Raw genomic sequence first — 26,986 nt, 5'->3', positions numbered from 1 at the left:
GAAGGCACATTATATACTGTACAATGGAAATGACAGTTTGCATGGAGCCCCGCACAGATACTGTAGTATATTACCCCAATGTAAGTCGGAAACAAAGCGTGGATCAGCCTTTGCGTTATTTAAGGATTAAACTGAGCATTCATCTTCGCTCGTGGGCGTTTGGAATGAAACCTAGGATTAATTTCCACAAGTTTATTATAGTTAACCACAGGTCCTTGTAACAACTGCACTCGTGTCAAACTCTAGCCAAATGGAGGTGACCGCAGTACCTCCATAGTCCAGCCTAGCTCAGCATCTCATTTACCACGACCGTCCGACGCTGGACATCTGTCCATCTCACTGAAACAGGCACCACTGGTGAAGTGCAGTTTATCTCGGCGAGGTAATGGGTTCACTTAAACCGCCCGCTTAATGTGACCGCAGGTAAGGGGCTTAGGACTCGAGTTTTAGAGAGAAAAGGAAGGGGAGGGGGCGTTCACAGACAAATAGTGTGGTAAATCGTAAATCCTAATCCACCACTATCGCTTGGAGAAGGTAAACCACTGGGCATTGTCTGCATAGAGCGGCATGGCCACAGCATTCATGCTGTGTTTTTTGTTTGAAACACGCCTACAAATCCTTTTTCCCTTTGTAAAATGTTCTGAATGATTGTGTCTCTGACAGTGAAGGACTGGGAGCGGCTGCACGCTCTACGTCCTTCCTGATCTTGCGATGTGTGGGTTTACTTGGGGAGATTGAGGACACATGGGGTAATGACGCATTTTCTTTTGGCATTTTCCGCTCCTTAAATCATAGGCTGAGAGGAGCTGAGCGGAGAGAGAGTTCCCGGCATCACTTTCACTTTAAAAAAAAACGCTGATAAAACCCATATTCACTCTTACTTCTGCCCAGGGATTTCCCTCTCGCTTACCCAGCGTTTGCACCAAAAGGGATTTTCAAACTTCGGCGGAAATTTCTGGCGAGCTGCTCAACTTTGCAAAACATCGCGGAAATTTGATTGTTTTTTTTTTGATTTTTGAGAAGTGCGGCACAGGCTAAAAGGTAAGTAATGGTCCTCATTCTCCAGATAATGTGCAGTTGGTCAGCCGAGGACAGGAGAGGTCGGTGGGCTGGGGAACTCTCTTTTGCAATCAGTTGGTCCTGTGCGATTATCTTTTGACTCCGATAGATATTGTTTAATAAACTATAGGGCCCCAGGGACTAACAGTCAGGAAACTGGAATGAAAAGTTCTGTGAAGTTTGGGCTTTTCGCACGGCCTACGCTATATGTTAGGCTTTTAAAACCACAATCCGGCTGCATGACACTGGCCAGGGTGTTCCAGACCCGTCCTGTCTCTGACGGGACAAGTTGAACGTTCACTGGGAAAATGAAGATTTTTTTTTTGAAAGGGCAGCAGACTCAAGGCTTTGTGATACAGCGGGTATGTAAAGCACAAAAGGGGAGATCTGGAAACTAAACTATTTATTTATTAAAATGTAAGGGGATATATTTCCATACAATGTTCAGATCATTTCGTTTGTAAATGTAACGGCGTTTAAGGAACCAAAGATCATTATGCCAATGTTGCTCAGTGAATGTGAACAATGAGGACCATATTAATGAGGTATCCGTCAGGAAGTAATGCTTTATTACATGGTTAAGGGCACGCATATACTCACTTTGGACCATCAGCATAAATTGCTGCATTCTGTACCTCCCGGGCCTGTAGGCTGGGGGACGGAATGTGAATCGAATGAGTTCGGATTTAGGACTGCACGCACTGGGACTCCAAGAGTCATCCCACAGCTTGTGTTAAAACACATGGGTCCCTACAACCACACTGCAAGGGAATTTACCTTTCTCCATTGGGTAGGGAGGGATGATTTGAAAGTCAGGGACTACTACAAATGTGAACAAAGGCAGTCGAAGGGGGTCTGTTGTGCTCCACAATATTCCTGGTATCTTTCTGTTTCGGTACATTCTCCAAAACTACTTTGGAAACATATTTTGAGTTTAGCAGGAAATGACGTTTCTTGGTAAACAACAAAATTATTCAGACAATAAAACAGGTTGGAAGGTGTTGCCAAGCAGGGAAAACCCAATTCTTTCCCATCCACTGCCCAACTCTTTCAAGTGTGTCAGAAATCCCTAGTTGAAAAATGCTGTGCCCGTGGTTTGAACATCAACGTTTCATATGGCCAACCGGACTTGATCATGGACGAATGCCTAAGTGAATTATATTAAATACAGAATGAGAGACAGCGATAAGGGAGAAATGGAAATTAACTGGTCCTGTTCAGCGCTGGTTGGGTTATGCAATTTTTCGGTTATAGATCCTGTCCAGGGGAGAGAAGCGGCGCCAATACTGATAGCTGGCGGTATTTTCACTGGATAGAAGACAAGGACATTGGTGTACTTACTCAAGAATTAAAATTTGTGTTAATTTTGGGTGGGGTAATGAACAATTTAAGACTGCACCTTGAAGGGCTGGCTCGAAAGAGAATAGACCGAAATTTCTACACATCACCCAAAATAACCTGAGATTGCCAGGCGACAAGATGTGTTATTTTCCAACCTTTTGTAGGATCGTGCATTCTTCCTGTTGAAACTCCAGGAAGGCCCACACCAGGTCAGTCATCATTGTGCAGGGGGGGAGATAAAGATCTTACCTTGTGGAATGAAGACCGAGCCGGCTGTTAAGGACTGGGATGCGTACCTATAAGAAACGGACGTTTGAGAGTACACGATGGTGATGGCTTTGAAGATTTAATCTGTTCTTGGAATAGCACAAAATATCCTACAAGTCATGGGCTACATCACATTTCTGGAGCAATTATATTTACCCCCTCCCGCCCCACACACACACACACAAACACACGTACATTTTGTACAGACATTGCTTTAACTGAAACAAGGTATTAGTCTCATCATTTTACGATTAGAACCCTCTAACTTTCCCACTCGCTGTTTTTCTTTAAACTAACCATGCAAATGAAAGGGCGCAGAATTGCAGCCAAGTTATTATTCTATGTCAAGTGACAATCATAGCCTGAAAGGTCATGTCTTTCCCCCTGCTTGTGTCGTGTTATGTAAGGAAACTTGGTCATGCGTTACTTTTCTCTGGCGTATCAATGAGCTCAGTTTCCAGGTGTAATGTAGAGTGGAGCGGAGCGCTTAGCAAGTTGAAAGTGAAATAATAATGGTCGACATATTCAACAAAGAGCCTTCGCTTCCCAGTAACGAGTAAAGCGGAAGGTGCCCATATGATTTAGGCTCTTTGACCGATGCTGGTTTGTATGGGACCCGCGGGTTTTGCTCACATCTCATTAGCAACACGAACTGGAATCGCGATAAACCCAATACAACCACACAGAGGGACGCAAGTTACCAAATCTCAGTCTTGCGGCCTCGAACAAATTTATGCGTTGGTTAACTCTCCGCACATGTCTCCCATTTCTTAATGAAACCAGTTTTATGATATAATACGCTGTCCACGGCCGCCGGCTCAGCAGTGAGTATTTGCCAGCGGTGTTCAGGTTCCCAGTTAACACTCCCAACAGCAGTGCCGCACGGTACCATTGCGTAGAGTGATACATCTAATCTGATAACGCATTAAAAACAAATGCTAAAGGAAAAAAATCCTGTCGGTGGATGACGGGGTTCAATCGGTTTTATTCGATAAGTATTTTAAAATGATAAATCGGACGTGTCCCTAGTACACAAATGCATGCAATACAGTCTTTATTCCTGTAATTCCAGAACATTAATGAATACAAATTCAGATGATGGCACAATAAGCAGCAAAATCAAGGTTTTACGTTGTTCGATCGCTCGTGTGGAATAGTATGTGCGGATATAGGATCGGGACCCTTTGGGTAAACATTCGCTTTGAGTGGACCTTCACTCTGTGAGCAGGGGACAGGCAACTAGGCCAGTTCCACACAGACCAGGCGCCACTTTGATTAGCATCTAAACTAAGTGAAGGACAAACCCCAGGTAAAACAAAAAAACGGTGAAGACACAAACCTTTGGAAAAAAAATTTTAAGCTGCAAATCAATGAAACGCCTTTTAACATTTTCGGGCAATATTTTCCTGACGAGGTCCCAATTTGTAATGTCTTGGTGATTGTGATTGTTGAGAAGCCCAGTTTCCATTGGGCTTGGAATTCAACACTCGAAAGGGGTGAAAAAGATTCGGGGGGGGGGTGTTATTAAACACTGGATTGCGCCGTCGGATAGGTATCAAATCTCATTTTGGTTTATATTCCCTCTTGCTTTGTGTTCAGCTAAAGACAGCCCTCTGGGAGAGTCGGACCTGCCTCAAAGCCCTGACCCTGCAGTGATGGAAAGTCCGTACCTCAGCGTGAAGGAGGCAGCCATGAAAGGGGTCAACACCGATCTGCCCAATCCCATGGACAAAGGCGAGAGCGACAGCAACAAAGGCAAGAAACGCAGGAACAGGACCACCTTCACCAGTTATCAGCTGGAGGAACTGGAAAAGGTTTTTCAAAAGACTCACTATCCAGACGTTTATGCCAGAGAACAGCTCGCACTAAGAACTGACCTGACCGAAGCTCGAGTGCAGGTAAATAGAAGATTCTCCCTCCCTCTCCCTCTCTCTCTCTCTCTCTCCCCAGGGAGTGAGGTTTATCAATAACATTCGGGAACACAATTGCCCAGTTTCTTTGTGAGTGGGAGGTGGGAATCAGTTACAAAAAGGCTAACGCAGCGAGGAGAAGCTGCGGTTCACTACCACTTATTAAGACCCCCCCGAGTAAACATTTGAAACAACTTTATTAATCACTCCCCACATAACCAATCAATTGGATAAGTTGCCCATATTTACTCGACACGACTCTCGGCAGTCACAGCTGTAGATATTTATAAAATTGCTTACGACATCGGTTGAATTCTAAGTTAATAATTGTGCAGAATCCTTAAAGGATATAACCAACAAAGAGGTTAATGGGACGGTTGTCCTTTGTTTTTTTTACAATTTGTGGATTCAATATAAAACTTGTTGCCTGCCATTGAGAGGGAGGCCACTCCACATCCCAGAATGAGGCAGAGCCTGCTATTTAAGGAGGGTCCAATACTGTCAGCTTTCGCCCAGGTTTTTATTGCTTTTGAAGGGGTCTCCGCAACTTCGTTACGCCAGAGTTTTTTTTTTAAAAAATTACTGCCGTCAGTTTTTGGAAAGTTAAAACAAAGACATTAGATGTTTTAAATTGATTGTCACAGGAGTCGGCTGTATTTGTAAAAGTGGATTTAAAAATCGAAGCGCAGGAATTTTATAAAGCGAAAAATTGAGAGGGGTGCGATGGTGCAAATGCGAATTTCCCGAGCATCCTGGAAGATGAGTGAGACGCTGCTGAGATGACTCAGGAGGGTTGAGGAAGATTAGGGTAACTTGTGTAAACGGTGCTAGGAAGGTAGGACGCCAATGTTTAAACACTGGGTGTGGAGTCAATTTCTGCTCCGTCTTGATGAAGTGTATGATCAGTATTAATGTAAAACACTTTGCTGATGTTAACGTGGTGACATGCACCATAGGGCATGTTGCATTGGACCGGGATCCAAATTGAATCTGGCAGCAAATGGATCCACTGCTGGCGGGAGACCTAAACTCCGGCATTCCAAACAGTATCCAGTAACCAATAGGGTGGCAGCATGTGGAAATGGTCGACAGAAGGCCCATTTTTATAACAGTTAGACATTTAAGTGACTCTCGGCAGCGACCATTAAATAAATTACCTAATCAGGGTTTCGCTTCAGGACTGAGTCTCAAACCAACCTGGAACATTATATATTTATATTTTTTACAAATAAACACATTTTACTTTTGGCCGGGACATTGCTTTGGGAGATTTATTGCATTGCGTTTTATCTTGTTTTTTTTCATGTTAAGATCTCTGCCAATTCCACAACGAAATTAATTTGGATAAAATCCGACCGAGTGTCCCCCACGCCTCTCTCAGAGACCGTACACTGATAAGCATCTTTACTGTAACACCGGCTCCACTCGGCTCTTGAGGCGTTTTCTTGTGAAATCCCATAAAATGCTTTTGAAAGCAAACAAACACACACACACACATACACACAAAATCCCCCCTTTCTGCAGAGACCAATTCACCGAAACAGTCGAAGTCTCTGTTGATCTGTTTGGACAAATTGTAATAATGCAGCCGTGTGAAGACCTATATATAGAACTGCATCAAAACTGGGGAATTAGAGGGAAGTTGGGACAGGAAATTAAACACGCAGTGAAAACATACCCCAGCTTCAGGACTCTCCCTTCAAGTCGTCGTATTTCCGATCTTCTTGGAGATAAAAGGTATCTGCTTTCAGCCTCGAGTTTCATGACTTCGCCTTTTAGATATTCCCCCACCCCCCCAAATCTGAAAAACATCAACCCTTTCACCTTTTCTTACTAAACACCCCCCCCAAAGATCATTGCAGAATAGCTTTTTTTTTAATCTTCATTTTTCCTTTGGTCGCGAGTCTCGGAGCTGGTTCCCAAACTCTTTGCACTGAGGAGTAATCGGAGCACTAACCCGAAATCAAAAGGCCCGGCTGATTATCTGCTGAAGGTTGGCCTTCACTTTACTCCATAATGTAACCCAAACGCCCAGCGCGGGGCTGCTGGAGGTTAACGAGCGTCCTGAAACCGGTGAAGTGAAATAGGCAACATGATCACTTCACTGCACCATCATCTTTTAATGTGAGAAGATAAACACTGAGCCGAGTTTTAAACCACCGCGAAACATTATTACATTTTTTTTAAGTTCCAGGAATATTTGAAAGCTTTTTCTTATTCTTGTTTTGTTTTTTTTATTTCCGAATGGATCAAGTGTTCCGATTATAAACTGATAAAGCTTTAAGGATAGGGCAAGTTCTGGGTTTGAAATGTTTAGACACCGGATGGCGTCCAGTGGGGCAGCGATTGGAAAAGTGTTCACAGCTTTAAACCTCACTGCTGTGCATTATTAAACATAACACCTTACACACACACACACACACACGCCTTACACCCACACACACACCTTCCACACACACCCACCCACCTTACCCACCTTACACACACACACACACACCCACCTTACACACACACACACACCCACCTTACACACACACACACACCCACCTTACACACACACACACACACCTTACACACACACACACACACCCACCTTACACACACACCCTACCCACCTTACACACACACCCTACCCACCTTACACACACACACACACACCCACCTTACACACACACACACACCCACCTTACACCCACACACCCACCCACCTTACACACACACACACACCCACCTTACACACACACACACACCCACCTTACACACACACACACACCCACCTTACACACACACACCCACCCACCTTACACACACCTTACACCCACACACCTTACACCCACACTGCATTGACCCAGTTTACAACTTCCTCTCGAACTGCCCCCTCTCTTCACTTACTGGAATTAAAGGCTGTTCAATCAGAAACTAGAAGCAGGTTTCGAGCAGTTGGATTTCCGTCCGATACATTTGACAAGCCGGCCAGCCGCCGGACTGAATCTGCAGCGATAATTTCTCTTCATTCCTCCCAGATTTCCGTCGCCCTCGGTCCACATTTACCAAACGGGCGGCTGCGAGTCAGCAAAGCTGCGGGATCCTTTTAACCTTGCACAAGCCTTTCTGCCGGTTGTAAATGAATCCTTCCCCTATTCTTTTGCGCGCGAAGATAAAATTGGATTCCCGGCTCTCTCTCTCTCTCTGCCCTTCCCCAGCTCTGCTTCAGATTAACCAGGCGGACGATTAAGTGATAGCGAAAGTAAACGGATGTTATAGTCATCCCGCAATGAAAAGTGCTCGGTTAAAATGGACTCAAGCGTCACATCAAAGGCAACATCCTTCTAGTTAAGTGCCAGGCAAAGCTATTAGGAAGTTTAATAAGCTCCGAGTGGCGTTGGTTCGATATTCAGTTAGAACTAACAGTTGATTAGTTTCCATTTATTTCTTGATAAACTCGGTGAAGAGAATTTGTCCATCTTACAGACACTTGTCAAGTTGTTACTGAATTTAAAAAACTGTTTTAGTTAGTGGGTCTGTTAAAAACTAATTAATCCGAAGTGGCGTTTCAGCCAGCCAAGAAATAAAACCTCTCCCAATTATTTACAACGTTAAACCCTCCGGGTTTAGCACAAAGTTGTCCATTCGAAAATTATTTCGGAGTAGCCAGATCAGTAATTTACAGCGTTAATCGCACCTTTGAAGTATATAATTAATGTACTTTTGAAACTGGAGCCTTTTGTTAAATGTACAGATTCGACTGCGGTACCTCTGGGCAATTAGGGTAAGACCCATAAATCAAGCCGATCGGTTTTTTTTTAGATTTTTCTGCTTGTTGCATTTAATGTGAATAGCCAATACTTCAAAGTAAAGTTGGAAGCTCACGACTGGAAGAAATCCCTGCCGGACGTGTCCCAGGCTGAGGCTGTCGTGCTGGGGTGGAAATGTTTGTCATCTCCCACTTGGCCGCACAGAAAATTATTTACGCCCGTTTCTTCCCTTGGGTTTTAGGTTTGGTTTCAGAACAGAAGAGCCAAGTGGAGGAAAAGAGAGCGTTTCGGACAGATGCAGCAAGTCCGCAGTCACTTCTCCACTGCCTACGAGCTACCCATCTTAACCCGGGAGAACTATGCACAGGTAGGTTTCACGGTTGCTGTCAGAAAGGAGTTTCCGAATCGCACGGTGCACACTCAGACAGCCACCTCAACCGTGGAAGTGAGTTAAGGGTAAAGATGCCCAACTCCATATTCTACGGGGTACCTCAATTCTGCCAATTGCTGCGCTAATTGCCTCGGCTTCCTGCGTTTGACTCTGCACTGGTTTCCAAGTTAAATACAATTGCAGCTAATATAATAACACCAAGTATTGTATTTCCTTTCCAACCAGCCACTTTTCATCATCCCGGAATTTGCAAAACCCTAGCTCCTTCGGAGTTGGGGAAAGCCAGTTGCCATAAGTACATTAAAATCGCAGTTCAGTTTGCCGAAGAGAGAGAGTGAAGTCTGTTCTAGGGAAGGGACACTTCCACTGTCAGCATCAAACAATCCTTCACCAGAAGTAGCACCGGCCAATAACAACAACAGCTTGTACTTATTTAACGCCATTAAGGCAATAAAACATCCCAAAGTGCTTCAGAGGAGCTGTAAAAATAAAATAAAATTTGACACAGAATCACACGAGGAGACATTAGAGCAGCTAACTAATAAGTTTGGCCAAAGAGGTGGATTTTAAGGAGCGTCTCAAAGGAGAGAAGGAGAAGTGTTTCGCGAGGCAATTGCGGTATAGGATCTTGCTAGCTGGAAGGACAGCCACAGAGGGTGGAGCCATTAAAACCAGGAACATGCAAGACACCGTGAAGGAGCACAAGTGTGGGGGCTGGGGGAAATGATCGAGATTGGGAGGGGGCCATGGGGGAATTTGATAAGGCTGGGAATTTTAAAATTGAGGCATTGCAGGACCGTGAGCCATTGTAGGTCACCAAGCACAGAGGTGATGGGTGAATAGGACTTGGTGCAAGTTGGAGCATGGGTAGCCATGTTTTGGATGACCATTAGCTTACTGAGTTAGTTGATGTTATGGCTGTATGTGACGTGTTGTCAGAATCTCATCCCAGGATCAAATGCGACACCAAAATTGGGAATAGTCTTATTTATTTTTTCATGGGATTTGGGCATCACTGGCAAGGCTAATGCTTGAAGCCCATCCCTAATTGCCCTTGAACTGAGTGGCTTGGTGGACTATTTCAGAGGGCAGTTAAGAGTCAACCACATTGCTGTGGGTCTGGAGTCACATGTAGGCCAGACCAGGTAAGCATGGCAGATTTCACTTCCCTAAAGGACATTAGTGAACTAGATGAGCTTTTATGTCAATTGATGATAGTTTCATGGTCACCATTACTGAGACTAGCTTTCAATTCCAGATTGTATTAATTGAATTTAAATTCCAGCAGCTGGAATGGTGGGATTTGAACCCATATCCTCAGAGAATTTGTCTGGGCCTCTGGCTTATTAGTCCAATGACATTATCACTATGCCTCAGACTATTGCCAGTGAGAGTAATGGAATAAAGGGAATAAAGATAATGGCTATTGGGTTCTCAATATTTGGTTGGAAATTGCTGCTTTTGCAGTATTAATAATTTAGTGACAATAGAGGAATCAAGAGAGGTAGTAGTGAGGTAGAGTATTGCTAAAAAGAGAGACTTGTTTGTTGAAGCTTTTTGTCTTGCACTCATCAGGACAATTTGCAAGAATATCAAATGTAAAGGAAACAACAATTTATACTATATGAGAAGAGAGTGATGATTTGTTGGCAAGTGGACTTTGATTGGTAGAGGAAGTTCTGTGGAGAATGTAATTGATGGTGCTGACAGTTAATTGCCAAGCATTGCTTGAAATTTAAACTAGATAGCTTGACAATGATTGGTCAAGGCATTGCCCTGAGGGATGAACCAGTGAATGGCTGTCACTTATTTTGTTTTATTTGCTGAAACAGGCACAGGCACAATGTATGTACACGTCCCTTCTGTTGTTATGATCTCCAGCTGAGATTACCCCTGGACAAGCCTGATCTCAGGGTGGAACCCAGCTTGATATATCCTAACTTTTATTTGTTTGTTTAGAGATGTGGAGAGTAGCTACTGAACAAAGTCACAGGAGTCAGCTGACAAACTTTTAACAAAAGAATAAAACATTTATAAAACAAGAAAATATGAACTATATTACAATGCTCCTTCACCCACAACTATACCTTTACAGATATATACAGACAGATTACAGATTATAAGGACAACACAAGTTACAAAAGCTATCGTATGCGTTAATATTCACAGTACATACACAGTCCACCTAAACAAATAAGCACCCTGTGGTCAGACATACCACAGCCTGAAACCAAGTGACAGATGCCACCTCAACCAGATGCTATGGATCTCTCCTCAACTTTCCCCAGACACTTGTCATAGCATGAGCTAACTGGTCTCACCAGACTCCATCTTTGACACAAGGGTTTCCAATCTCCATTCTCCAATAACTTGCCTTGGAATCTTCTCCCAAATCACGCTTTCTCTCAGACACCTTCAGCAAGGGTTCGCCTCTAGGGTTTCAAACTTTCCTTCCAATGTTCCTCTCTCTTGGGTCACCATAGGCATTCAAGCTGTCTCCCATGCACTCTCTCTCACTGTCTCAGCTGTCAACAGTACCACTGCTTTGCATGCCCAAAGCAAAGAGCGACAGACCTTCAGTTGGCTCTTTGGACTTTCTTGCCTCTTGCAAGCTGTCCTCACTTTAAATCTGCTTTCTGCAGCTTTTGTCTCTTTAAATCTGAAGCTTGGAGCCTTTCTCTCTGCCCCTCACTCTTAACTTCACTTAACGGGACATTTTCCAGGTTCATGTCCTTCCTTTGATGAGAATGTCTGCTTGGGACTTTCTCCTGTTCCACTCCCCTGGATTTTGGGATCCTTTCTTTAGCTATCAGTTCCCTTTGCTCCAGTCTCTCCTGGCAGCTGCTTTCAAAGCCAACTGCACTCGAACAGCTTCCAAAATCAAACTGCTGTTTCTAGCTTTTCCATGTGTGCCTGTGGGAGGGACCTGCCTCTCTGGACCCCCATTGCTAGGCAACAGCTCAATTCTTTGACTCTTATTTGTTTATCTTAGCAGGTAAATCTGGGGAGGGGATGGCATAGTGGTATTGTCGCTGGACTAGTTGGGGATTCGGGTTCAAACCCCACCATGGCAGTTGGTGGAATTTGAATTCAATAAAAATCTGGAATTAAAACTCTAATAATGACCAATGTCGATTGTTGAAAAAACCCATCTGGCCCACAGCAATGTGCTTGACTCTAGAAAGCCACTCAGTTGTATCGAATTGCTACAGTCTCAAAAAAAAGGAATGAAACTGGATGGACCACCCGGCATTGACCTAGGCACTGGAAACAACAACAGCGATCTCAGCCCTGTCAACCCTGCAAAGTCCTCCTTACTAGCATCTGGAGGCTAATAAGGGAGAGCTGTCTCACAGACTAGTCAAGTAACAGCCTTGCATCGTTATCCTCATGGAATCATATCTTACCATGGAATCATATCTTACAGATAATGTCCCAGACACCATCAGCAGGGCAGAGGTGCCACTGGAAGCCCTGGGAGTCTTCAACATTGACTCCGGACCCCATGTAGCCTCATAGGATCATCCCAAACATGGGCAAGGAAACCTCCTGCTGATTACCACATACCACCCTCCCTCAGCTGATGAATCAGTGCTCCTCCATGTTGAACACCACATGGAGGAGGCACTGAGGGTGTGGCAGGTGGTGAGGGAACCAACAAGAGGGAAAAACATATTTGACCTCATCCTCACCAACCTACCTGCTGCAGATGCATCTGTTCACGACAGTATCGATAGGAATGACCATCACACTGTCCTTGGGGAGACAAAGTCCTGCCTTCACATTGAGGATACCCTCCATCGTGTTGTGTGGCATCACCACTGTGCTAAATGGGATAGATTTCAAACAGATCTAGCAACTCAAGACTGGGCATCCAAGAGGCGCTGTGGGCCATCAGCAGTTACAGAATTGTATTCGAACACAATCTGTAACCTCATGGCCCAGCATATCCCCCACTCTACCATTGCCATCAATGAAGAGTCAGGAGGGCATGCCAGGAGCAGCACCAGGCCAGCCTAAAAATGAGGTGTCGACCTGGTGAAGCTACAACACAGGATTACTTGCATGCCAAACAGCAGAAACAGCAAGTGAGAGACAGAGCTAAGCAATCCCACAACCAATGAATCAGATCTAAGCTCTGCAGTCCTGCCACATCCAGTCATGAATAGTGGTGGACAATTAAACAACTCCCTGGAGGAGGAAGCTCCACAAATATCCTCATCCTCAATGTTGGGGGAGCACAGCACATCAGTGCAAAACATAAGACTGAATCATTTTCTACAAGTGGATGATCCATCTAGGCCTCCTCTGGAGGTCCCAGCATCACAGATGTCAGTCCTCAGCCAATTCAATTCATTCCTCATGATATCAAGAAATGGCTGAAGGCACTGGATAGCATAAAGGCTATGGGGCCTGACAATATTCCAGCAATAGTACTGAAGACTTGTGCTCCAGAACTTGCCATGCCACTAGCCAAGCTGTTCCTGTACAGCTGCAACACTGGCATCTACCTGGCTATGTGGAAAATTACTCAGGTATGTCCTGTACACAAAAAGCAGGACAAATCCAACTCATCCAGTTTCCGCCCCATCAGTCTACTCTCGATCATCAATAAAGTAATGAAAGGGGTCATCAACAGTGCTATCAAGCAGTACTTGCTTAGCAATAACCTGCTCACTGATGTTCAGTTTGGGTTCCACCAGGGCCACTCAGTTCCTGATCTCATTACAGCCTTGGTTCAAACATGGACAGAAGAGCTGAACTCTCGAGGTGAGATGACAGTGACTGCCATTGACATCAAGGCTGCATTTTACTGAGTGTGGCATCAAGGAGCCCTAGCAAAACTGGAGTCAATGGGAATCATGGGGAAAACTCTCCACTGGTTGGAGTCATACCTAGCACAAAGGAAGATGGCTGTGGTTGTTGGAGGTCAGTCATCGCAACTCCAGGAAATCACTGTGTCCTCAACCCAACCAACTTCAACTGTTTCATCAATGACCTTCCCTCCAATATAAGGTCAGAAGTGAGGATGTTCACTGATGATTGCACAATGTTCAGCACCATTCGCAAGTCCTCAGGTAGTGAAGCAGCCTATGTCCAAATGCAGCAAGACCTGGACAATATCCAGGCTTGGGCTGACAAGTTGCAAGTAACATTTGTGCCACACAAGTGCCAGGCAATGACCATCTCCAACAAGAAAGAATCTAACCATCGCCCCTTGACATTTAATGACATTACCATTACTGGAATCCCCCACTATCAACATCCTTAGGGTTACCATTGACCAGAAACTGAACTGGACTAGCCATATAAATACTGTGGCTACAAGAGCAGATCAGAGGCTAGGAGTCCTGCAGCGAGTAACTCACCTCCTGACTCCCCAAAGCCTGTCCACCAACTACAAGGCACAAATCAGGAGTGTGATGAAATACTCCCCAATTGCCTAGATGTGTGCAGCTCCCACAACACTCAAGAAGCTTGACGCCATCCAGGAGAAAGCAGCCCGCTTGATTGGCAGCACATCCACAAACATTCACTCCCTCAACCACCGATACACAGTAGCAGCAGTGTGTACCATCTGCAAGATGCACTGCAGGAACTCACCAAGGCTCCTTTGACAGCACCTTCCAAACCCATGAACACTACCATCTAGAAGGACAGAGGCAGCAGATAGATGGGAATACCACCACTTGGAAGTTCCCCCCCCCGCACAATTCACTCACCATCCTGACTTGGAAATATATCACTGCTCCTTCACCATTGCTGAGTTAAAATTCTGGAACTCCCTTCCTATCAGCACTGTGGATGTACCTACACCACATGGACTGCAGCAGTTCAACAAGGCAGCTCTCCACCACCTTCTCAAAGGCAATTAGGAATGGGCAATAAATGCTGGGCCAGCCAGCGAAACCCACATCCCATCTCATGAATGAATAAAAACACTCGTAGAAAACTTCATTAGAAATGCAGGCACCTTTTTAAAGTGAAACTAAAACTCAATTTGACTTTTCTTAACATACAGATACAGGAATATAAATCAAACTTAAACTTTAAAGCTAAAACTCCTTCCTAATACCTACAAATACCAATATAACTTAATTAAACTATCTTTATTTCCTAACACTGCCTGCCAAGAACAGGGCCCTGTGTATTAATATATGTAGCTTCCAGTACACACAAATGCACCACATTGCGAGCCTGACTGACAATTTTAAATTGGTTGTCAGCGTAATGTTTAGCACACAGGATTATTTAGTAAGTGTTGTCCAATCGCGGAATCACACCTAATGTTGGACACTGTGTTTTGAGTCTTGCATGCCCAGGCTGGTCCGCGTATGGTCTGTACCTTACCCATTGTGAACAGCGGCTGGGACATGCTGTTTGATATGATCCACCAGTCTTTGGGACGTACGACCTACATACCTAGCATCACACTGGCACTGAAGTTCATTTACCACGTTACTCATTTGTGTGATAGGCAGAACGTCTTTTTTGGCTTGACGGCAGCATCCTGTAAGTGGCAAATACCCCTCGTGTAGCTACTGCATAGTAGCAGTGCAAAACAGCTAGCTTCACCTGTTGCTTAAGTTTTGAGATACCTCACCCTTCCAGGGTAATCTGAGGCCGAAAGTGACGGCCTTAGGCTGTTCATGAGTATATGTGATATACAGAGCGAAATGATCTCATCAGGGTAGCCATTATCCTGCAGGATGTCTTTAATGTGCCCTATTTCAGCATCAGGCTTGCATGGTGAGCAAATGGCTCGGACCCTATTTAAGAGTTTGCTGATAAGACCAATCTTATAGTGCATGGAGGGAGAGAAATGTCAATGATATCAGTTAACATGGGAGCCAGGAAGGGAATTTGGGTGGTCAACATTTTAGTCTGAATAGAACTCAATGGAGCAGGAGGTGGGTCTCATGGACAAGGTGAGCTTGGAGAGGGAATGAAGGGAGATGGGAGAGAAATTAGAGAAAGATGTGAATTCAGGGCCAGGACAGCATGGCCCAGTGGGCTAGAGGAAAGTTGGGAAGTGGCAGAGGCGGTTGATCGGATGGTTTCAATCTTATTGACAAAGAGACCCATAAATGCCTCACACTTGTTGGAGGTTAAGGTGCAGGAGATGGGGAAAAGGGGTTTAGGAAGATGGTTTGCAGTAGAGAAAAGAAGCCAGGGGGCTGAGTGTTAACTTTGCATTCCAGGGTCATCCTGGGCTAGTGAGCAATTTTGGCAGATGAGAGCAGGACCCAATAATGTTTTATGTGGTCCAGTCAGGTTTGGCGTTGACTGACTAGACTGGTTGTCTACCATATCCAATAAAGTATGTGTCCTTTGGCCTCAAGGAATGGAGATGAAGGCTGTATTGGGGGATACAGCCAGGTTAGAGAGAGTGATGGTTTTAATGGAGACTAGGGCACCAAAGGTGAAGCTGAGGATATGGTTCAGCATATATGCAGCTGCAGAAATGTGGCAAATGGATGCTTAAAGGCTAGACTGTCAGTTGTACAAATAAAGACTCATTTCCTCTGCTGCAATAATTAGCATAAGCTCCAAATTCTGTATCGTAGAGGCCCTTCTGCAACAGAGTAGTTGCTGTTTCCTTAGCCACTCAATCTTTGGCCTGTTGTCTATTGGGATGTGACAATCAAGGTGCTTATATATTGACTATCCTTTAGTTTGGATGACATGAGAATATAAGAACCAGATGGGTAATCATGAAACCATTGCCGATTGTCATAAAAACCCTTCTGGTTCAACTGCTGCCCTTTAGGGAAGGAAATCTGCCGTCCTTACCTGGTCTGGCCTACATATTACTCCAAACCCTCAGTAATGTGGTTGACTCTTAAATGCCCTCTGAATAAGGGCGTTTAGGAATGGGCAATAAATGCTGGCCTAGCCAGCGATGCCCACATCCCATGAACAAATAAGAAAAAATAAGAAAAGGAGTAGGTCATTTGGCCCCTCAAGCCTGCCTCACCATTTGGTAAGGTCATGTCTGATCTTTAACCTCAACTTCATTTTCCTGCCCGACCTCTGTATTCCTCGATTCCCTTAAAGTCCAAAAATCTACCTATCTCAATCTTGAATATTCTTAATAACTGTGCATCTGCAGCCCAGTGGGTAGAGAATTGTAAAAATTCACAACTCTCCAAGGTAAGAAATTTCCCCCTCATCTCTGTTTTAAATAATTGACTCCTTATCCTGAAATGATGCCACCTAGCTTTGGTCTTCACATTCTCCAGCCAGGGGGAACAACCACTTAGTACCTACTCTTGTCAAGCCCTAAACATAGGCCCATTCTACTCAACCTCTCATCACAGGACAAGCCCCTCATTCCATAAATCAATCTAGTAGACCTTCACTGCACTGCCTCTAAGGCAAACATATCCTTCCACAGAGCAGGAGTTCAAAACTGTGCACTGTAATCTGTGTGTGAAAACAGCAACAATGTCAAGGTTTCTTCAGTTCATATCCTAATTGCAAATTTTCCCTGTGTTTATGTTCCAAAACCAATCCTTTACCTGCATACTAAAATAGCTGATCTCTGTTTTCATGGATTTATATTTCTGCTGTTGGAGCTAGTTTTAGCACTGTATGGGGCAAAATTCACCTTGGTTAGTGGAGTAAAACAGGTGATAGTGCAGTGGTACCCTAATTAACTCTCTGCACTACTTTCTTTACCATAATTGAGTGGAGTATAAAATGGGTCAGCACCGCCCCATCACCTGTTTTGTGCTATTAAACAAGGCGAAAAGGTGACTCTGTTATTCTGATGCCAAAATTGTAAATCCATGCAGATGTGGGAACCCAGTGCAAGGACGTCACTATTTCATGGTATAAATTGCAGAAGTGCCAAATAATAAGAACAGCCTGATATTGGAGTTATACATTAGCTACTGTTTGACACATCTGAGTGGTGAGAAATGAAAGCAGCAAGTAACAACGTCTTGTTATACTAAATATTCCGGGCAAGTAGAGCACTGTGCACTCTAAATTAATGTGGAGAAGTACAGGACTGGGAAGTAGAACAACTTATGTCACCTTTAATGTATTGAAATGTGTTTTAAGGCACTTCACAGGAGCATTAAAAACAAGTATGTCACCGAGCTACATAAGCAGATATTAGGTCAGATGACCAAAAGCTTGGTCAAAGAAGTAGGTTTCAGGAAATGCCCTAAAGGAAGAAAGTGAGGTAGAGAGGTGGAGAGGTGTAGGGAGGGAATTCCAGAGGTTGGGGCGCAGGCGAGTGAAGGCGCAGCCATCAGTGGTGGAGCAATTATAATTGGGAATGCACAAGAGGCCAGAATTAGAGGAGCGCAGGGAGGGTGTGGTGTTCAGAGAGATTACAAAGATAGGGGCAAGGCCTTGAAGGGATTTTCAAACAACGTGAGAATTTTAAAATCAAGATGTTGCTTGAGTGAGAGTCAGTGAGCACAGGGGTGATTGGCGAATGGGACTTGCTGTGAGTCAAGACGTGAGCAGCAGAGTTTTGGATGACCTCAAGTTTACGGAGGGCAGAATGTGGGAGAGCAACCAGGAGTCTGTCAGAATAGTTGAGTCTAGGGGTAATATAGGCATGGATGAGGGTTTTGGCAGCAGATGAAAACTCTAATTAATCTGGAAAGCCCCCAAAACTGCACTGCTCAGTTACCTATCCTCATATTACTTCAGGTATTGCTGAAAAAAAGAGACACGCCAAAGCTTTTTGTCTTGCACTCATCAGGACACTATGCAAGAATACCAATATAGTATCCTATTAACAATTCACTATTTTTCCACATTATCTGCCCAAGGAGTTTGGAGGTATATCTGCACTGTTTTCTGCATGAAGCAGTTAAATTAAAAAGGTTTGTACACCTTCCTTATAAGCTGCAGTGTGGAGTACCCCCTGCCCCACTCCCTGCCTCTCCACCACCATCATCTTCTGGAGTAGTAGCCTGCAACATACTAGGGTTCAAGTTTTCCGTCCCACCCCTTCCCCACAGCCTCCTCTCCTCCCCCCACTTAAACCCCGCCCCCCCACCCAACCACCACCACCACCACCACCCCACAGGGATGTTGAATGCTTAAATATCTCCCCTGAGTCTTGCTTTTGCCAAAATAAATGATAGCAGACTTTTCAATTCATCCCTCCCCCACCCAACCCTCATCTCCTCACAACTGAGGTGCTTTCAGCCTGGTAGTTAAATGCATGTGCAGATGTCTGGTCACCAACATTGAACTACCAGAGAAATATTTAAGCTTAGAGAAGAGTTGAGAGAGCTTTAATGGTTAACAAAAAATGAAAAAAACGGCTTCTTGAGATTGTGGTTACACAGATACTAATGTGAAGCTGAAGTAATGTAGTCCAGGTGGTTCCCACACCCTAAGCCAAATGCTGAATGGAACATGTTGGGCCTGGACTTTGATGAGTCTTTACCCAAACTTTAGCATGAAAGTCAAATGATTGGCAGCAGCTGGGAAGTTGTGGAGTGGAAGCCAGAGTTTCTTTGCACAGTGTAAACGCAGTCTTTGGGATTTAAGGATCTGGACTGAAATGCAGCATTGCAATAACATCACACTAACCTCAAACATGAGTGGAGTGGAAATAGTTCCAGTGCCTGACTCAGTGATCTTGGTGGAAATGGGCACTATTTATACTGGCACTCATTTTAAAAGAAAACCTGCTCCCGGTCCCCTTGGTACAATATACCTGCATCCCGAAAGCCCGGTTCTCGTGTTTCTGCAGAGGTTTCTGCTTCAGAGCAGTGTAGTAAAACTGGTGGTCACTGTGAACACTGTAGAGCGTTGCTTTAAACAAAATGCTACGGCAGGGCATTGAAGCAGAGTTAGTGTCAACCCAATATTCCATAACTCCATATCGGAGGATGATTGACAAACCCAGGCGATGGATGTGCCAAGTTTAGACTGAATCCCACCAATCAATGTCAGTAAAGTAAAAGCAAAGTACTGCGGATGCTGGGAATCTGAAAAAAAAAACTCAGCAGGTTTGGCAGCATCTGTGGAGGGAGGAATCAATGTGTCTGCATTGTTGAAGTTTTCATGATTACTAGTTGCCATTTTAATGAGTAATAAAATAAATTCTATTGCATGCCATTAGAAAAGATTTATTTGCACAAATAAACGAACATCATGAAAGATTACTAAAATGCAGATCAGCGTTCATCCTAAGACATTTGACTCCTAGGATGATATTCTTCACAAACCTAACAACTGGCGACAGAAATAACTGAATCAAATTTATTTTGAGTGACCTTTGCTCAGTACATTATAACTGAACATATGCATATACACTGTAGCTTCCAGTCTTGGATTAATAGCTGCGGTTTGAGTTCCAGTCAGAACTTTGCTTGGTTTATGCCTTGCTGGAACTCCTATTTAGGAGCGCCCTGGGAACACAAGTCTCCCAAAAGTTTGGAATTTAAATGTCAAGAGCAAATGCTCTGTAAACACTTAAATTAAGATCAGATATGTTTACAAAACTGTTTGAGGGGCCCAAAAGGCCCCAAGCACTTTGTCAAACAGGATAGACACTGCACTGAATTAATACTCTGGTGCAAAGTTCAAACTGCTTGAACTGATGCTAAACTGTGACAGTCAGGTATCAGGCGCAACTTGCTCCACAAAGACTACTTTCTCCAGGAGGTTTCACTCTTTCACTCCAGTGTTGGTCAAACCCAGACACTAAATTTGGTCTCCAATTACACTAACTGCAAGGTTGACAAGCAATATTGCATTGTGCTGATACTACAGATGCAGTTAAACGCACCTTAGCAATTTGGGTCGTGTCTGACTAGTGTAGTGCAGAGCAATTCCCTCCAAAGAATGTCATGCTATCAGTAAAAAGTAGGGTTGCTACATACCACTGCAGCAGCTCCAGTGTAACAGAAGCCAAAATGAGTCACATCCTTACTAGTCATCAGAACAAAGTGGACCAAGAGCCCTTGGAGGATGGAGTCTAATCTGTCTTGGTGTCAGTTTGAACTTCAACACCTGATTTGCACGACACAAGTTTATTGTAAGTGCAAATCTGAAGCTGTTTCATGCCAATGTTGAACTTGTAGGATTACTGAAGCCTTAACACTGCATTGATGTGAAGTTATCATGAGTGCTTCTTTATATTCCATATGATATCAAAGTCAAGCAGTGCAAGACTCTGCCCTCCAAGGAGTCTCACAGCTTCACTCTGCCTTCATTGAGTTCCAACTCCGAATCAAGTGTGCATTTTTGGTGCAAAGTGAAACCACTTGAACGAATGGTGCAGTTTATTGGGAACTTTTTTTGCCCCATGAATGGGACCATGCAGCATTAGGTAGCTCATCAGAGAATCACGATTGCACTCCCTGCAATTTTCTTTCATTGAAATCAATGGGTCAAAATCACAGGCCATCTGCTTGAATTTTACAATCTTTCTCATCCTTCAAGGTGACGATGACCCTGTTCATCGTCTAGGGTGTTTGGTAAGGTTCTGATGGGTAGGTAGGTGACTACTTAAGGTCGATCTGCTCCATGAACGTCCTGCTGAAAATAGGACAGGATACTGCAGACAATTGGGTTTTGAATGAGTTGCTGGCTCTTGATTTCCTCTCCTTGTGTTTTCTCTCTGCCTCTGGTATGTGCTTGCTTTCAAAGGAGGCTGCAACATTTTTTATTTGGTTGCGCCAGGTGCAGCTAACCTGGGTGAGCTTCTCCCAGGGCTCAAAGTCACTATCAGAACTCTTAAGTGAAGCCTTTAGAGTGTCCTTGTAGCACTTCCTTTGACAGCCATGAGAGTGCACCCCAGACTCGAGCTTTCCTTAGAAGATTTGCTTTGCTAAAAGCAAGTGTCAGGCATTCTGGATACGTGACCAGCTCTCCAATTAGCCATCTGCTGGAATCAAGGCCACACGGAGGAATAGGGCCTCTGAAACTTTGAGCATTGTGTAAATACAATTTGAATCTGCAATCAGAGGCTGACCTAAAATCGGAGCAAAATGGAACATGACTCTCGAGTCTTATTGTACACTGGAGTCAGTTCAGGTTTCGAAACAATTTACATTACACAAATTTATCAGGTGAATATAATTCCATTTTGCACCAATTAACAGTATAAATGCACTGTGACGGAACTGTTTACAATAAAATACAATCTGAATGGATCAAAATTCATTCACAGTGATTTGTGATAGGATAGCATGCACACGTGTTAACATTATTATCCCATGAGAGGGAATTCAATGATGAAGGGTTTTGGGTGCATTCAAAATGTTATCCTCCATGGCCTTGCTGAACATTGATCTACGATACACCAACTGCAAAAGCCGCACATACATTGTAGTTTGAGAACTGCAGTTCAGGTTTGAACTACCACGTGCTGGGGTTAGTCAGTCAAGTCTGGAGATCAAATCCATTTGCCACAGACCATGGTCACACGCATGGAGTAGAGTTTCTGTCAGCTTGCACTAGTGTGCAAAATAGGCGAAATCAGCGGAGCCAGCGTAAAAGAGCAGGGAATTTTAAATTCACGCTACATCAAGTATAAATCGTGTTTCCGCATTCTTTACTGTAGTTTAAAAATCGTTTCATCAAAGCCGCGTCACCCACAAAACAGGTCACGCCCTCAGATTGTAATAATGGGCATGACAAGTTTCCACCAATTTGAGGACTTTGGAGGAGGCTCTTTAAATTGAGCTTTTTTTTTTCCCCCTTGGGGTACACAGGCACCAGTAGGCATGGTTTATAAGCGTCTACATGTTAAAAAAATGTTCTAAAACTGACTAATGTGCAGCAATGAAACCAGTAAATATTCAACATTGTTTTGGAGCAATTTTCAGTGATTTAAAATCATGTCACTCACAGCTGGAGGCTTAGACACTTAATAAACCGCTTTTTTGTGCGAAACCCATTTTCTCAACTGTATCAATAAGCTGCACAAGGTCTTAAACATATCAATTTTTTCAAAGTGAGGAAAAACACGGTCACATTTTATTACACCTGGTTCATAGAAGGTCTTACATTTATTATGCACGAGTTTAAAGGGCAGAAACTGAAACCGCAAACTCACTTCAGACAAATGACACAATTTGTACCCAGTTTTTCCAATGGAATTCCACCCCATCATCTTTAGCGTTGCTGCATTGGGGTGTGACTGTCTAAGAGAACTCTGCTGCAACTATGTTGGGCGAGGAAGAGACTCGGTTGCCTGAAACCGTTGTGCTTTCAAGTCAGTGCATCCAAAACAGGACACACTCATGTAGAATTTCAATAAACCCAACATCTTGTGGCTAGTTAGAAGCTAGCTGAAAAATTAAAGAAAATAGCTGCGTTGGCAAATGTGACACGAGGGAAAAATGTATTCACACAACGTGTGGTTCAGGATTGGAATGCACTGCTTGGAAGTGTGGTGGAGGCAGGTTCATTCGAAGCATTCAAGAGGGCATTGGATGATTATTTGAATAGAAACAATGTGCAGGGGTACAGGGAAAAGGCAGGGCAATGGCACCAGGTCATAACGCTCATTTGGAGGGCCGGTGCAGACACGGTGGGCCGAATGGCCTCCTCCTGTGCCATTAAGATTCTGTGATTCTATTGGGCAGCTGATAACTTGTGAGCTTTACAGCTTCTTTTGCAATATGGGGGATTTAGCGTGTAGCATTCCCATGTCAACGCTGATCATGAAATGTATCATTTCAAACCAAATACAATATATTTGAATACACTCCTGATTTTTGTTTAACTTGCTAACACCAGTCCAACTTAAATTCTAACATTTTTTCTAATTCCATAATAGGAGTCAATATTTCTAAATGGTTGATAGTTTTATGCTGCTGCCAAATATCTGGGCAGTACAAATAGACTAAATTGCGGAAAATGGAAGGATGTTATTAAAATATTCTAAAGATTGGCTCCTCGGGGAATGGCTAAAAATTCTGCAGCTAATTCATGCCAAAAAGGATAGATATGCATTTGTAGATATTGGGTATAGATATAGTGTAGATATTTGTAGATCTAATTTTCCTGGATAATATGATACATCATTTTTTTGTGTTTAATGAACTGCAGCACTTTACGATCGGATCCAATTTTGAAGAACATCACTCTGATGCAATCTGAGTGCTCTTAGCAACGGGTAGTTTAAGATCCGAAACAGCAGAGCCAATACAATAATGGGAGCAGATTTTTGAAAATAAATGAACACAACGTTAAACACATGTGAAAGGGATGAGACTCCATAGTTCAGTAGGGATTTTAAATATCGTCTGTCTGGGTGTTACTAGAAAAAAAATAATGCATGGTCCATTTATGTTTTATAGATTAGAATCTTTGTAAATCTGAAATAGATTCCCGAACTCTGAATTCAAAGTTTTTTTTCTCAAATGTGCGGGATTCTTAGGATACTCTTTTTTTTTTAAATTGAAGAACTAACTTCTAAGGCTGTGCATAAAACATAAAGAAACCCGTGATGAAGAGAGCGTTTATAGTTTCTGATGTGCAGGAAAAGAACCCAAGAATTCCAATCAAATGCATTAGCAGCCATCAAACTGCAAATACTTAATCCTTTCAAGATGCGCATTGGCCTGATTGACAGTCATGTCCCGGGGTTGGTGAAGATAGCAACCATTGTATCGAGGGTTTTATTTTGGAGCACGGGAGCTTGACATGTCCAGCGTGGCGACAGTGGCTATTTTAGAAACAACATCTACCATTGGAGAAAGGATCTAAACAGCAAATCCCACTTAAGATGCCTGAAGATCGAGAATAGCAAATTCTGCAGCTATAAACAGAAATATATATATAATATATATATATATATAAATCCAAGTGGGAAAAGCCGGCCACATTTTCAGATTAAAGTGCGATTAAAATCACCGGAGTTCAATAAACACCTGCTAATGACCTTATTTATTTATTTAGTTTAAAGTTTATTTAGTGCCGAGTTGAGAGGAGTGTGTTTGAAATGAGCTAAATTGAGACTGATTACAAACACTTTAAAATGTGCGAAGGATGCTTGTTTATTTTTCCAGAAATATTCTTAAAGCAGGTTAATGTTCTGCAGTATAATGACCGGCGCTTGTAGAATGTGTACGAAACATGATCTAATGCTTAAAAAACGCAAGGCTTAGTTCGTTTGACTACAAAACACTTCGGTTTATTCTCCCTCCCTCTCCCCGCCCCGATTGCCGATCCCACTCTATCATAATAAATAGTTTTAAAATAAATTGACAACATTTGTACAATTTGGCGTGTCTACTGATCGCTCAAACACCATTTATTAAAATCAAACTTATATTGAGGGGTTTCATTTCGCCTGTTTTATTTATTTACATATATATATAAATATATATAAAAACACCGTCAGTCACAGGTACATGTCCAACCCCCGTGACATGAAAGGCATCTATTTTGTTGCTCATCATCAATTACACAGAACGGGATCACTGAGGTTAGAAGACGGTTTTACCACCAGTGTATCGAGAAGGGAAAAGTGCATCTAAGCCAGCTAGGAACCAAGCAAAATACTATTGTTAAATCATTAGTCCCACCAATACACAGCACACTTAAACTTTGACCTGAAAGGAATCAATTTTACAATGGGAACAAAAGCCAAATGCAGAGGGAATTGCGAGGAATGCAAAAAGACCTTCAAACATGACTAGCAAGCCGAAATTGCATTCCTTTGCAGCTCAGTCTGGCTGCACTTTACTCCCCTGCAAAGGCCCCATTTTTTTTTTCCAGAGAATTGCTGCAATAATAATTAAGTCTTTCCACTGACATATGCTGGTCAAAATATTGTATAAGTGTTATTCTGTAAAAATCATTTTATTTTACTTCAGTGGTGACCTACTCGTGACCAAAGTCAAATAATCTGGGTTGAAGATTAATCCATGATTTCCATTAGCACCACCCTCTTGGAAAAAAAAATCGATAAAGGGGGGGCATGTGGAGCTAAGTGATCTGGAAGGATTGAACACACATGACTACCGAGGCAAAAGCTGTATGGTTTAAAAGGGAAGTAGACAAAAGGACCATTAAAAAGTAGAAAGAGCAAGGGGCTTGGGTTGAAGGTGCCAGGTGAAGGTCTTGCTCATAGGACAGGTGGGATTGACCACTTCTGTACTGGAAATTTCACTGCCCAAGGTAGATTTCAGCTACAGGCCCCAGTTTGTAAACCTCTGTTAGCTCTTCCATTTTAATACTTTTGAGAAAGGAAATGCATTGCAAGAAATCATTGAATTTAGCATGTAACTGAGTACCATCAGGATAATTTGCTAATACATCAGGCACCAAGTCTGACACAACGTGAAACAAAAACAGAAAACGCTAGAGAAACTCAGCAGGTCTAACAGCATCTGTGGAGAGAAAAAAAAAAGTTAATGTTTCGAAAATTTCGAAAACTCTTGGAGTTTTTGTTTCAGATTTCCAACATCCGCAGTATTTTGCTTTTATCTGACACAACGTGAATTCCTTGTGAAAGGTGATTTGCATGATGATAGACATTACGAAATATTCCGGTGCTATGTTCCCCAGCTACGACTTCCAATATCTACCTGAGCGAGGCCAAATCTTTGTTTACTTTGCCGTTTCCAGTTCCTGTCCCTCAGAGGGATTAGTCCTGCCTTCAGAAAACAAGCCATCATCCACTCTTCTTTGGTTTTGCTTTTATTATCATGATTTAAAGAGCTCCACCACACATTACCAACCTTACCTTCACCTGTTAACTGCCTTGCGGTGTACCAACTGGCTTCAAAAAATAAACTCTAGTTTTTTTTAAGTTGTCAAATGAAATCCCTTATTAAATAATATGCTATTTTCTGTCTCATTTATCCTAATAATTCCACATCAACCAATACTAGAGCCAAAGAGGTGCATCGATCAATTAATTCACAGAATCACACAGTGCAGAAGAGGCCCTTCGGCCCATCGAGTCTGCACCAACACGTGAGAAACACCTGACCTAATTGAAATTGAATAATTTCAAAGTAAAGCTAAATTGGTAATTACAGCCTTATTTTTCTAACAGCCAAAACAAAATAGACAGAATACTCCAGTTACCAGTAAAATTTTAATGACTGCGTGGCTTCCCCACATATCACATAAATTTGATTTTCTAGTTACCTAATTGATTTTTCAAGTGAGGATCTGATGATTTAAATATTAAACTATTAACTCACTGATGTGAATTCTTGCATAAATGTTGACAAAGGTGCGAATGAAACAGACTAAACTGAAAAACACGTACATTTCAGTTTGTTACTAACAAGGGTTTTAAGGACTAGGGAACC

General features: G+C 43.0%; 1 protein-coding gene across 1 annotated transcript in view; it reads left to right on the top strand.

Moving 5' to 3' along the window:
• alx4a (ALX homeobox 4a) overlaps positions 1-26,986 on the top strand; it is a 45,976-nt gene that overhangs the window by 14,435 nt on the left and 4,555 nt on the right. Inside the window, exons 2-3 of the mRNA XM_078549555.1 lie at positions 4,267-4,565; positions 8,574-8,699. Coding sequence (XP_078405681.1) covers positions 4,267-4,565; positions 8,574-8,699 — 425 coding nt within the window. The remainder of the gene's footprint in view (positions 1-4,266; positions 4,566-8,573; positions 8,700-26,986) is intronic.

This window comes from Cetorhinus maximus, chromosome 9, assembly GCF_964194155.1.
Source record: "Cetorhinus maximus chromosome 9, sCetMax3.hap1.1, whole genome shotgun sequence".
Taxonomy (NCBI): Eukaryota; Metazoa; Chordata; class Chondrichthyes; order Lamniformes; family Cetorhinidae; genus Cetorhinus; species Cetorhinus maximus.
Note: the sequence above shows the minus strand (reverse complement) of the source record. Positions and strands in the feature narration are given on the sequence as shown.